The 14955-nt window shown below is 33.5% G+C and overlaps 1 protein-coding gene across 2 annotated transcripts; it reads left to right on the forward strand.

Moving 5' to 3' along the window:
- The first annotated feature begins 231 nt into the window (after positions 1-231).
- LOC143624381 (magnesium transporter MRS2-I-like) lies at positions 232-5616 on the forward strand. 2 transcript variants are annotated; one of them, XM_077095058.1, is made up of 10 exons: positions 232-571; positions 1832-1991; positions 2112-2233; positions 3045-3119; positions 3226-3450; positions 3547-3591; positions 4315-4359; positions 5124-5153; positions 5243-5362; positions 5440-5616. In XM_077095058.1, exons 1-10 carry the CDS (start codon positions 287-289, stop codon positions 5524-5526), a joined length of 1194 nt encoding a protein of 397 aa, XP_076951173.1. In that variant the 5' UTR covers positions 232-286; the 3' UTR covers positions 5527-5616. The 2 variants fall into 2 exon arrangements, with proteins under 2 accessions (XP_076951173.1, XP_076951174.1); XM_077095059.1 differs by having other exon boundaries at positions 5247-5362; positions 5440-5598.
- The last annotated feature ends 9339 nt before the right edge of the window (positions 5617-14955 follow it).

The raw sequence follows: 14955 nt of genomic DNA on the forward strand, positions 1-14955 counted from the left end.
TCGATAACACCCGTTTTCCCATCAGTATCTAATTAACAACCTAACCAATAACCAAACATCTATTTTTCATTACCACCGCAAAACCGCAAGGACCACTATAGTCCATTCTTACAACTAAAAACACCAAACATTTAAAATCTCAAAACATAGTAACAACCATCCACATTAATCCGTCACACATTCTATCCATCCCACCAGCCAATCTCCAACTCACCAAACCAAACCAAACCAAACCACAACAACGTTAACATCAACTTTAACTTCATAAATTCACTAACCTAACCTAATGGCCAATGAAGGCCAGTTAATTGTACCAGTGGATTCATTCTCACAACCAGCTTCATTAATCAAGAAAACTGCTGTATCTAGAAGTTGGGTGTCTGTTGATACTAATGGACAGAGTACGGTTTTGGATTTGGATAAATATGGGATCATGAAACGAGTATCGATTCATGCTCGAGATCTGAGACTGCTAGACCCGTTGTTGTCGTACCCGTCTGCGATTTTGGGTAGAGAGAAAGCTATTGTTTTGAATTTGGAACATATTAAGGCAATCATTACAACTGAAGAGGTAACATTTGTTATTGGTACCTTACCGTACTGTACTAGTGTAACGTGCCAGTAATTCACTTTTTGGTGTAATTAATGGTAACGGTACAAACTGAACACAATCTGTAAGGTATTTTTAAATTATTTTTTTGTAATTTTTATGTTTCATATTTTTGGTATCGGTACAGTTTGATTTCAGTTTTTTTAGCAGTACTGTTGTACCTGTACCAATCACCGGACTGAAAAATGGGTATGCGGTTCGGTGTATGTAGGGGGTGTAAACAAGCTGAGCCGAGCCTAAACTTGATTAATTAGGCTCGAGCAGTGGTTGTTTTGACTTACAAGAGCTCGAGTTTGGCTCTTTTAGGATGAACATTTTTTTACATTACACTGGTACTGTACCGTGTGTCGTGCACTGTACAGTGCCAGTAATTCACTTTTTGGTGTAGTTAATGGTAACGGTACAAACTGAACACAATCTGTACAGGTATTTTTTAAATTTTAAATTTTTATATTTTATATTTTTGGAATTGGTACCGATTGATTTCAGTATTTTCAGTAGTACTGTCGTACCGGTTCCGATCAACACCTGACCGAAAAATGGGTACGCGGTTCGGTGTATGTAGGGGGTGTAAACAAGCTGAGCCGAGCCCAAGCTTGATTCGGCTTGAGCTCCGCTCGTTTTAAATTACAAGAGCTCTAGCTTGGCTCGTTACGAGCTCTTTTTCTAAAGCTTGTGAAGGAAATAATATTGATTTCACATATAAACAAAGATTTTGTGAGAACTCATCACACTCTTTTCTTGTTTATTAATAAAGAACAAAAGACAATTCAACCACAAAATTATCGGTGTTGTTCGTGTTGCTCGATCTACTTAATCGTGCAGCTCGTGGGTTGCTCTTTTAAGCTTGAGCTCGGCTAAGGCTCGACTCATTTGTTATTTATTAATTCATTTATATACGTTTTTTTTATATATTTTGAGAAAAACTTTTAACGAGCCGAAGCTTGGGTCAAGCTCGTATAGTACCTTAAACAAGCCACAACTTGACTTGGGCTCAACTTTGTTGTTTAAATTTAATACATAGAAGTCCAAAAGAGGAGAAACTTAAACATACACAAGGCTCGTTAAGGCTCGACAAGCCTAAATGAGACTTACAATAGTTATAACTTATTTCAATTTGAAAGTGTGTTGACTAGATTAAGTTCTAGGATTGTAACACCATTGGTATTTTAGTATATAAATATATATAAAGTTATGATAATAATATTAATTATTATATAGGTATTGCTTCGTGATCCACTTGATGATAATGTTATCCCCATTGTTGAAGAGCTTCAAAGAAGACTGCCACCTGTCAGTGCTAATTGTTTACGCCAAGGGGATGATGAAGATGGTGTTGGTGTTGGGGGTCAAACTGAGGGTCAAACAAGTGAATCAATTGGTATATTATATAATTAAATTTATAAAAAAAAACTTATGGTTTTGGATAGTTAATGTTACTTAATAATATATTGATTAGTGTTCTTATTAAAGTTATTATTTTGGGTGTAAATGATGTTAGAATTCCCATTTGAGTTCCGGGCTCTTGAAGTTGCGTTAGAAGGTATTTGTAGTTTTCTTGATGCGCGCACACGAGAATTGGAAACCGCGGCTTACCCTGCGTTGGATGAGCTCACCTCTATGGTATGTTCATGTTGACGGGTTGAAATTGTGTAACCCGAACACGTCATACCTAACTTGTTTATCTGAATGTGATAAAATGGTTTAGTGGGTTGGTGGGTAATAAACTAATAATTAGGTTGTAAACGTGTTAACTGGGTTGGTGGATTGTGAAAAAATGGGTTAAGCGGATTGTTAGGTTGTAAAAAGATGGGTTAAACGGGTCATAAGGGGGTTCGTGTGTCGAATTGTTTAGCTAAAGGTGTTAAAATGTCAAACCAAAAAATGGTTCATTTGCATAAACATGCTTAACCCATCTATCTAAACGTGTCAAACATGTTGGCGGATGATAATCAAGTTGTAAGTAAAAATGGGTTAAAAGGGTTGGTGGGATATAAAAAAAAATAGTTAAACAGGTTAGTGGACAACCTGTTTATTTAAACAAGTTAAACATGTAAATCCAAACACGACCCCTTTTGATTAAACATGTCAACCCAAACATGAACTGTTTTTTAAACGGGTTAGATATACTAACTCAAAACCTGATAATTTTCGTGCCGTTTCAAATATTGCTACCCATATTATTTGATGTAATTAACTTATTATTTGATCATGTATACAAAATATCTATATGACATATTGTGATGTGGTTAAGAGGGTCTTTAGATGTGCATTTAAATTTATAAGTTTAAGAGGGTCTTTAGAAGTTATTATGATTATAATGTCACACTAACATGAAGATTAACATGAAAGGGCTTTCATATGTTATGTGATTTTTGTTGCAGTTTAGTGATGTCCATTTTCGGGTTGTATTATAAATGTGAACAATGTGCAGATAAGCAGTCGCAATCTGGACAGGGTGCGAAAGCTCAAGAGTGCAATGACACGATTAACCAATCGGGTTCTAAAAGTACGAATTTTTTCTATTAAGTATTAACTTATAATATTCATCTAGAGATAGATGTAAATTTAACAAATTATCCTCTAATATTATAGCATGTGATTCATTTTTATAGGTACGAGATGAACTCGAACAACTATTGGATGATGATGATGACATGGCAGACCTCTATTTATCAAGGAAATTATCCTTCGCTTCTTCCCCGAGTCATGATAGTGCAGACTTAACGTGGTCTCCTCCGTCTCCAACCATAGAATCTAAAATATCACGAGCAAGTCGTACCACACCATTTTCGACCCATGGGGAAAACGATGTTGAAGAACTTGAAATGTTACTCGAGGTTCATTTTTCGCCAAATTTTTAATACTTATTTTTATTTTTTTAAATACTTGTGTTTATTGTATTTCTTGTATTGATTTTGTTTTGTTTTGTGTAGGCTTATTTCATGCAAATTGAATCTACATCAAATAAGTTGACTACAGTAAGTAATCACAAATGTTTTATCTTTCTTCTTTGGGCCCATTTGAATAAACAACTCGGGCCTGTTCCCAAGAACGATAAAAAAAAATTATGCCTCGTGCGAGATGAAACTTGGGCCTCCTTCGTATAATATAAACTCATCAATTATATATAAAAAACCACAATACGAATGCAACTTTTATAAAATAAACAAAACAATAGTAGTGTGTAACAAAATGATCAAACTTAAACGGATTTTGAGGCTCTCCTAACGTTTTGGGGAGCAACGCTCTTGATTATCCGACCCGATTATCGATTACATAGCCCATGTACCCAATGATATACATGATTGTAACCCGCCATAATAAAATTTTTTATAATCTATTTTATATATGTTAATATATATATATATATATAAATTATAATATACATTATTATACTCAAACACTCAGTATACCTTAAAAGACTAAAAATCCAACTAGAAGGTAAACCGCCCTTTCTTCCTCACATTCGTGTCTTTCTGAATCAATAAGTTGCATCGGGTTTGGGCCTCATGCTCTCATATAGTGATATATATATATAAAAGTTATGAAACTATTGGCCCCTTTAATCTTTTGGGCCTCGTGCTTTTGCACGGATTGCACAGCCCAAGAATCGGGCCTTTAACAACTCAAAATTAAGATTTAAATATTTTATTATGTTTATAAATGTCAAGTTTAATATAATATTTTTTGGGTGTTTGCAGTTGCGTGAGTACATTGATGATACAGAGGATTACATTAATATTCAGGTAGAACAAACAACCTAAAATTAAGGTTAGAGAAAATTGCATAAATAGTCCCTAAGGTTTCATCATTTTACAAACTTAATCCGAACACTTGTGAGAGTGTAGCACGTTTAGTCTCTACTGTTAATCTCAGTTAGTTTTAAAGAAAGCTGATGTCACGTATCATTGATGTGAGGGTAATTGTGTATCTTTTTAAATTTGAAAAACTAATAACATATTCTTTCAAACTCCGGAACTCCTAACGTTGGCTTCGTATACCTTCGGTTTTAAACCGAACATTCGATTTTATTAGGATTTTAAATAAAAATGAGATTAGCCTCACATGAAAGACTATTTTATTAAGGTTTCATATTTGACAAAACACAATTACTTTAACATGAATGACACGTTGCATCACTTAACAAATTAATTGAGATTAACAGTTAATACTAATCGTAACCCTCAGGGGTGGATGACGGGCCTACCCTTACGGTGGTTGACCATCCCTTGTGATTTTTTTTAGTATTATCATAGTGTAAAAATCTCAACCGAGCCATGTGAGTATATAAAGATAGTCAACTGAGAAGTTTTCGACCGTGTGAGAAATTTTTCTAGGTTCGCTACCGGCAGCGAACCCTCTTACAAATGTGTGGACTAAGTTTGCAGCTTTTTGAAATATGTGACCAGACTTGCTATTTGATCCAACCACAAAGATTATTTGTGTAATTTTCTCTTAAGATTAAATATTATTCCTAAGAAAAATGATATAATAATTTTTCTTTATATAGTTGGATAATCATAGAAATCAGCTAATCCAGGTAAGTATTATCATCCATTTCTTCATTTAATGTAGTTTATTTCTAAAAAAGTATTATTATTTTTTATTAATTTGTTTTTCATAAAATAGTTAGAACTCTTCCTACTATCCGGAACAGTTTCATTGTCTGTTTACTCATTGGTGGCTGCTATATTTGGTATGAACATTCCATACCCATGGAATAAAAACCATGGTTATGTATTCAAATGGGTAAGCACTTGTACCATGTGCTTTTACACTTGTACCAAATACATTATGAATTTTTAATAAATGGTATTTTCTTGAAGGTGGTCATTCTTGCTGCAATAGTGAGTGCATCAATCTTTATGTCAATAACCACTTATTCAAGACACAAAGGTCTTGTAGGATCTTGACAAGGGTTTGAATTACATGCTTTAAATGATTGTACTCCATATGCTATTCGGGTTGTACTTTCATGACCGAAAAGTATTGCGGGCTTGTATGGGTTGGTTTGGTTCGACAGTTGTATGTAACTATTGATTTTGTATCTGGTTGGAGAATCTGGTTTGTTTCGTGGGCGGCTTTAGAAATGTATAATAAACTTGTTGGTAGTTTTTAAACGTTCTTAGAGAAGATCAGAGAGTTTAGCATTTTAACTCGAATTTTATAAACGTTTAATTAGGAGACTAGATGTTACATATTATAATTAAATCAAATGAAGTAAGAGATAATTATAACTATTGAAATCATATTTAATTTAGCCTTATATGTATATTTCTTTCTAACGACAATTTTCATTAAAATACGGCACACTAGCAAATTACGAGAGGTCCGCACAATACAACATTTAGAAATCAAAATTACACTAATCACTCTACGATAAAACTTAAACGGACACTTGTTTTAATATATTTATCTACTAGGTTAGTTACCCGTGTAGCACGCGGGTTAGAAAAAATAATTTTTTTTAAATAATAACATAATGTGAAATACAAAAAAAATGTATCACATATATTAAGATATATTATACGGTAAAAAATACACATAACGCAATTTAGAAATAAAAAGTTGTTAGAAAATTCATAAATCATAAATTATTTATTTGTTATTTTCTATATCAAAACCTAGTTGTAAATGACTACTTTTTTAAACCAACTCGTGGACCAAAACTCATTCTAATCTTAACTGTTTTGACATGAACAATGTTTGATACGTTAACCGGTTAAAGAAACCCACCCATTTCGTATTGGTTACTTATAAAAATCTAATATTAATAACCAATGCAATATATTTTATATTAAACAAATTAACATATTTATGGCGGTATTAATTCTTTTAAATTAGGACGGAATTATTAAAAATTGAAAATGAAATATTAAAAAGAGAAATGTATTTAATATGAGAGAGAAGAGGGAAAATTTTATAAGAATCAACATAATGATAACATGTGATATTTATAAAGCTTTATTTATTAAATAGTATAGATTTGAGGATATTGACTAAAGATCAAAAACTTAATTAACAACCCGCGTCACTTCTTTGCCATGAGACATTAGATACTAGATTATATGAGGAAAGAGAATTAATCGTGGATTTAAAATTATCAATTATTTAGGGTGTTGTGAGTCTATAGAGATTTATAAGGAATTATAGATAGAGATCGATCAATTAGGAAATATCATGTGAAAAGAACGACTTATTAAAAACATTCTTAATATTAAAAAAATCAAATGATATACACACCTTCATTCTTTTTGCTTTTGATACATTTGGGTCTCTTGCTCCCGATGCTGCTACGTGTCTAAAAAGAGTTCAGCGGGTCGTGCACAGTTCCTCAACGACACCGAAGAACGATAATTTTATTTTCAGTAGAATCGGTTTTGCCATTCAAAAGGGGGTGGCGGCGCAGCTTGTTGCCCGCTTACCTGCCTCTTTATTGTAATTGGATTCTTTTATTTGAAATGAAATCCATCTCAATTAAAAAAAATGATATACCTCCGTTAAAAAGGTTTAATAATAGTATAGTTAAATAATGAGTTGATGAATTCTTGATATTTGAGTATTAATAATTAATAAATGGCTAAATGTGTGTTTAATGTTTGGGTAATAAGGGTATGCGTATGGAGGAACTACAAATTGGGGCGTTTTGCGTCGTGTGACGCCCAGTCAGCAATGGGTGAGAATTTGTTTTTGGGGTGTAATGGTGTAAGGGTTACAATAGTTATATAATATATATATATATATATATATATATATATATATCACACATTAGAATATAATAATAATAAAAAAGAAAGAAAGCAGGCGATAAACTGTTGTAGCCCCGCCCCTTTTCGCCCATTTTTATTGCCCACTACGTGTGGCCTAACTAATGATTTCTGCAAATGTAATTAAATATTGGTGTAGGTATAGTCAAACCTACTTTTTCTAACAATAATTTTTTTCACATAAAATCTTCTAACTTTATACATGTGGATTGCAATGATATAGACCATATGTAGTGGGAGAGTTGTGAGTAAAGTTATGGCCTATAACTCTTCTTTACACCGCCCCCCTTAAAGTTATGAGGTAAAGTTATAGGTTCAAAGTTGTGTACATAACGCACATGGAAAGCAAAAAAATAATAAAATAATAAAGTTATGGCTTTATGGAGGCTTTATGACTACACTTACGGCTTTATGACTACATTCTATTTTTATATAAAATCATAGTTCTGACTGGGTGTCACGTGTCACATAATACATAGGGTTAGAACTTTATGACTACACAAGGTCAAATCAAAGTATAAACTCAACATCTTTTAAGAACACACTATACTACTAAATCATAAAGTTTTGAATTATAGTCAAACCTATTTAATATAGTAAAAATAGTGTGATATGGAAAACCCATTTTTTAAATCTTCATAAAATGAAGATAAATAAATACAATTAATTATGCATTTTCACTCATTTACTATCTAAGCTTAAATGGTTCTTCAAATTGTAATCACATGCATTGAATATTTTGGTTCATTAAAAAAGCGAATATTACTCATTGAATAAATCATATCATATTTACTCTATTTATTGCATATTGTATTAAAGAATACTACTAGACATTATGATAATAAAAACTTTCTATAAAATTGCATATATACTTTATGTATTGTATATAAATTTGTGTGATCAGAGAGGAACACACTCAAATACTCAATTACTCATTGTTTGGATCTTGAAAGATGAGTATTTTGGCTACAAAGAAAAGCTTTCTTTTATTTGTTGTGGTCTATTTCTGTAGTTTTCTAATAACCCCTTCTCATAGTCAATGTCCTTTCACTAAAAATTATTCCATTTATATTTACAATGGAGACTATTCTTCACAATTAATCAATGCTTATGTGAAATCAAAAGACGACGATCTTGGGCTTCACAAAATTACTCATGAGCGTCCCTATAAGTTCATTTTTTGTTCAAGTATCTTTGGTAATACTCTTTTTAGCGGAGATTTTTACTCCAATGCTAAATCTGTACATTTTCATGTATTTGATAAAGAAATAGAGCATATGTTTCCATGCAAATATGGTGGGCGTGCAAGTGTTTACTGGCTACTAAAAGAAGATGGGTATTACGTGTCAGGGGAATTTAAATCGTCGCCTAACGACCCGGCATGGATGTTTAGAGGAAAATGGGAGTAAGAGATTACTCATTTTGTTTATGTAATAACTACATTCTAATAAAGTTATATCATGATATGTATGTGAATTTTCCCTTATAAAAACTATTTGAAAACAAATATATCTAGCAATATAAAAATCAGCCTTTACTCAGTCTCTCACTATTGTCCTTTGCGAATTTTTTTTTACCAAAAAGGCTAAAAACAAAACTTAACTCTAAAATAATTTAAAAAAGTGCAAAACACCCCACCCCATTCTCTAGTCCTTGTCTCAAAACCTCGCGTCTCGACAATCAACACGTGTTTATTTCTTTTGTTGTTGATACTTTTGGTTTTCTTGCGACTAAGGTGTGGATCTACGTAGCAGAGTCAAACGAGTTATGCATAGTAATATTAGGACTCCAGAATCAATGAAAGTGGTTAATAAAAGACTTAGTTTTTCAATCTCAAAAAAACTAGCGGCCCAACTTGTCACTCGTTTGCTTTCTAGTTCGATGTAACAAAATATATTTTTCTAATTTATAAATTAGATTAATGTGCTCGGAATCAGATCCGAGTGTTCCCATTTGAATTTGGGTTTGTTAATTAGAATAATTCCTAATTATTTTTTTTAACGACCAACAAACATATAATGCGACTCAATTGCTAAAGGTCACCTGCCAGCTGGCCCGACCCAGCCGTACGGAGCCCTTAAGCGCCTCTAAGTTATCTCCAGTTCTAGGGAAACCCACCCGCCCGAAGGCCCACTGGTGGTAAAACCCGGATGTCCTCATAATCGAACTAGAGATCACAAAGATCCCAATCTTTTTTCATTGAGCCCCCCCCCCCCCCAAAGCGGGAATTGAACTTGGGTCTCAATTAAGAAACCCAAGCTCCCTACCACTACACCACATTGAAAATGACTAATTATAAGGTATAGGCTTAATTAAACACAAAAAGGTTAATTTGGAGCAATTACATGATTCTTTATATATATTTTTAAGAATTCAATATTCCATCCTTTGACATCACTTCTAGTTGTAAAAATAACAAATGGGTTCACAATCACTAGATTCAAAGTCCATCACTTGAAGACTTGAAGTCACGTTAGTTATTTGATTTTTTTAGCTTTTTAAAACTAAGGGTAAAACAATAATTTTTGAAGATGAGAATTTCTAAAGCATATCTACCCCATGGACAAAAAAGATGACAACAATAGGACGGATATCCGTAATTTCTCAAACCAAGCGACGAAAAGTAAAACTTTGACATCGCACATGACATGCCGTGTAACTTACTCTAAATGTAATGATACCAAGTCGAGAGTAGAGTTAAAGGTCGTTTATTGTTTGTCATTTTAGTCCAAAGGCGCAAGTTGGATCGGAGATAAAAACCAATTCAAGAGTATAACGATCTTGAAAATAAGTAAAAGATTTGAATTTGAAGATAAACTAGAGATTAGATTATGTTGTTTAGGTTTATCGCTTATGAATCGTCAATGTTTATTTAATTGAGTTTGAATTAGAATGTGATTAGTTTAAAGTTTAGTAAAACTATAGGTCACGTAATTGTTTTATGTGTGTCGAGTTTTTGAGTTTAATAGAAATGAGTTGGGACGAGTTTTTCTCTCAAAATACATGTGTTTGTATTCTTGATTCGATCGTATTTTACTGCTCTTGTTCCTTTATATTAATCTCTTATCTTGAGCAAAACCAAAAGAGGGTTATATCCAATTGAACAAATTAAAGAACTTGCATCAAACCTAATTCTCAATTTCCCTTTCAAAAACTAAAAGGTTAAAAACAAACATTTGGTTGTAACCTCAATCCTATTAAGATTTTGAACTGCAAACCTACTATTCGTAATTTAAAATGAAATTGATTTGTAATACATAGATTATTATAATCGAACTAGAAGTCCCCTGCGTTTAGTTATCGATATAAGGATTAAAGAAGAAGACGAAATGTGTAACAAGCGGGGCGAAGGAACAATAGCAACACTTGTCTTAACTTAATCACGCTTAGAAACTAATTTATTTTTTAACAACGTTTAAAACTACTCCCAATACTCGATAAAACCTTCCAGAGACAGAATGTCAACCATCCATGATGACTTTGATGTTCCAGGCTTAACTCACTCACGCATAGCCTAATTGTTATTACTTTATTTCAAAACTATATTGCAATAAAATTTGCTCTACTTGTTTGTAACGTAATTATTACTCTATTTCAGACCCTACCAATAACGTACCAATAACGATCGCTATGGGCGAGATTTATTGGATATGGTTGTTAAGTGTTAGATGTGCTTCCTCTCACTTTAACTTCAAGATCTGTTTATATAATCGATTTCTCACCTATACATATTTGTGTATGTGTAAATGGGTGGTATATGATATACTCATACTCAAACTTATCTTTGGTTTTGAAATGTAGCTTGTGAATACAACATATTATATCATATTATATACTAGGGACAATTATATTCAATTTCTTTTTTTATTGCATATTAGATTACACAGTAAAATGATAAATAACATAAATTATATACGGGTAAAAACCGTAAAATGACACATACTAATCATTAAATACTAAGATATCATGGTCAAACATAGTCAAAATGTGCACTAAAACAAAACGGGTTAAACAGATCAAAATGTATTGAATAAAAATAAAACATGTCAAACGAGTTATAGTGAATTAGAAATGAAACGGGATAAAATAAGAAAAGGTTTTTACATTTTATGTTCTTTGATACAAACAATATACTTAAAAATATAATTATAATTATAGCATTAAACAAACAAAATTAGAAAATAAGTTAAGATGGTCAAACGTATCAAAATGTTAAGATGTCATGGTGAAAATATAGTGCATTAAAGTAAAGTGGGTCAAACGGATCAAAATGCACATTGAATTACATTAACCACATCAAAAGAGACAAGAAACATGGGAAAGTAATAAAAGTATTTCACATTTTTGGTCTCTTTTACAAATGAAGAGGTAGGTCCCAGCAGAGCCCGGTTGGACCCGCAAGACTCACCTTAAACAGGGACGTCTGCGCAGAGACCAACTGGATCCGCAGGACCAACCATGCTCAGAGACGTGACGTCCTTACGCGCAGTACGCAAGCTGGTCCCGCAGGAAAAGCCTCCCAATGGTGAAGGACTCCGCCTGTCCCCGCAGCCTCGGATACAAGCCATTAGGGAAGGCCACCCGCGCAGCATGGCTACACGCACAAGGCACTTAGCTCTCGATCATTCAGTGTCACCTGAAGGAATGAGCAAAGCCGGGAGCAATCCCGCACAGAGGCGGGAGGGGGAATACTCCCGCCCAAATAAGCCAGTCTGTATACTGAAGGATCTTTTACTGTACCTGACGAGGTATGGGCGAAAGATCTGATCAGAGATACGACAGCTCACTGATACAGTATGGCGAGCAGCATGCTCCTGTACTGTATCACTATTAGCCGCTGCCTACTCACCAACTACTGTCATACCACGTGCGTAGCCGGCAGTTGGTGGAAAGGGAATAGTATACAGCAGGCCTGGTCACTATCAGCCGCTGCCTACCCACCAACTACCAGCAAGGCACGTGCGTAGGCTACTGTTGATGAACAGGAACACTGTTGCAGCTGGCCATACCTCCTTGGAAACCTACCTTCGGCTATAAATACCCCAAATGGTATGATCATCTGAACACATTACATTATCTTATATCATCATAATATACCTGATATCTGCTCTAGCAATCTCTTAATATACTTTTATATTTAAAGAGCAATCTAGTCTGATTCTCACGCCGGAGGGTGGTCACAAGGAGGAACCCCCCCCCCCCCTTCTCAGTGACGAGCTCACGGTGTCTGTTTTGCAGGTTATCAGAAGAACCATCTTCCAAGGGTCTAACCCCTCGTGGGAAACAGCTATCCAACCCCCAGGTTACCAGTAATCTGCCCGGGGTCCGGTTAGTGTTTCTTCAACAAACAATATACGAAACAAGTAGAGTTACAATTGTAGTGTCAAACAAGCAAAATTAGAAAGAAAATTACTTAGTTGTGAAATGTTTCATACAATGAAGGAACTATTATGTTTAATAATTAGATATTATGGTACTATATTCAAGCTATTAATTTATTGCATAGTTTACTTCAAACATGTTGTAAAAGCGTTGTAATTTGTGCATGGCAAATATTTGTTTGTAGATTTGCAAATTAATTTTCATTATACATACATTGTATATAAATATGTGATATGAGAGGAACACACAAGTACTCAATTTTAGAGCTTGAAAAAAATGGGTATTATTGATATGAAAAAACTTTCTTCACTTTTCATTGCATTAACCTATTTCACTTTCTTTTTCATTTTCCCTTCTCAAAGCTTTTGTATGTTTTCTACATAGTGGACAATTAAAATATTCAACGCAATTCCAAATTCACAAATCGACGCTCATGTGAGATCAGGTGACGATGATCTTGGCCATCACAATATTACTTTCGATCTTGGGTATAAATTTGATTTTTGCGATAGCATCCTTGGAAATACTCTCTTCGTAGGAGATTTTTACTATAATTCTCGAGCTGCGCATTTTCATGTTTTTGATGGACCGGCAGCGTTGACTACTTGCTAAAATTGTGACGAGGCAAATCTTTTTTGGCTACTAAAAGAAGACGGGTATTACTTATCAAGTCAATGGAGACCATATGATGATCCAATATGGGTTCTTAAAGGACAATGGGAATAAAAGATTTGTTAGGATGTTTATCTAATAATTCTACTCAAATAAATTTATATTAATGATATATGTTTGTTGTTGGTCCTTAATTGGTTTGGGCTGACCTGTCAAGCCTATCATTGGTTTGTGTTTGTTGTTTTTTATTTTTTTACAAGTGAGGCTCATAACTTATGATTACCAAACAATTTCATTGATAAAATTTGACTAGTTTAAAATTTAAAAAAAATAAATAAAAATTCAATAACCAAATAATTTCTCATGTAGCAATACATTGTATGTGACATATCCTGATTCCGCGTAAAGTTTGTTGCATAGTTTGTATATCAAACGAGATTATTAGAAGTCGTTAACTATACTAGATTCTGGATCAATATGCTTGTTATAGATAACCTGGTGGGGGTGTTGTGAAATTTGTTTTATTAACTTTGGGACCAACTAATTGAAGAAGCCCTCTCACGGGCCAATTGAATAAGTTCTTTCACGGGACAAACAAAAGTCCTCTCACGGGACAAATAGAAGTCCTCAGTTAATGTCACAACCTTTTGTTTGTCCTGTTTGGGGCAATTATGGACCTTTTTATGACCCCAAGACCGACTATTCTATATGTTACGTTGCGTACTTGTATTTATTGATTGGTATATGATACTTAATGCCTTAACTGATGATTATAATAAATAGAACTCACTCAAAAACGCTGTCATTTTCAATATATATCAGGTTTAATTGAGCTTGATCTTAGTTAGTATTGTCTCTGATTCAAGCTGTGGATGTCGTATGTTTTCCGTCACGATGGTTTTATGTTTAATTCCATTTGAACTATATGCTTATGAATGATATACATTAATACTTCGTAGGTTTGGAACCTTACATTCTACTTCATCTCGATACATCATGCATGACGACGACATGTAATACCCCCAAGTTTTTAAATAATAATATTAATATTAATAACAATACTAGAAATAGTCGAGGGAATATATGAATATTGAATAGATGGAATGTTAATTAATGTTTTGGTTGACTTGATATGTGTAGTATTATTATTAGGGGAAAGTGAATACGGTGCTGTGAGTCGTACAACCTTACACGTAAAATCAATCAAATCCTGTTGTTGATAATAATAACCCTAAAAACTAAATACCATTAAAACGACGCTCTATTCTCTGCTTCTTCTTCATACTTGACAAATCCATAAACCCTAGAGATATACCTTCGTCTGTTGCTTCTAACAATGAAGACGAAGATTAACATTGAAGACGAAGATCAGGCTGTTTCCTAATCTACCTTGCAATTCTCGGATCAACCTCTGCAGGTAATGTTTTGCGGTTCCGATTGAAATCGATCATCTAAGTTCTTTTATCATTCATGTTATGTTCTTTGATCATCAAAAAGCCTTGATCTTTATGGAGTTGTAGTTTGATTTCATGTTTAAAAATGTATTCTTGTAACATAATTTGATTATTAGACCTCAATTTT

Source organism: Bidens hawaiensis, unplaced genomic scaffold (assembly GCF_021521415.1).
Source record: "Bidens hawaiensis isolate Kalapana, Puna unplaced genomic scaffold, B.hawaiensis_p1.1 tig00003775_1, whole genome shotgun sequence".
NCBI lineage: Eukaryota > Viridiplantae > Streptophyta > Magnoliopsida > Asterales > Asteraceae > Bidens > Bidens hawaiensis.

What these genes read in the sequence shown, in the direction of transcription:
- LOC143624381 (XM_077095058.1), top strand. Translation starts at nt 287, where the DNA reads ATGGCCAATGAAGGCCAGTTAATTGTACCAGTGGATTCATTCTCACAA. An exon ending in CAATCATTACAACTGAAGAG is followed by an intron (nt 572 to 1,831) that starts GTAACATTTGTT and finishes ATTATTATATAG; the next exon opens with GTATTGCTTCGTGATCCACT. An exon ending in ATAGAAATCAGCTAATCCAG is followed by an intron (nt 5,154 to 5,242) that starts GTAAGTATTATC and finishes TTCATAAAATAG; the next exon opens with TTAGAACTCTTCCTACTATC.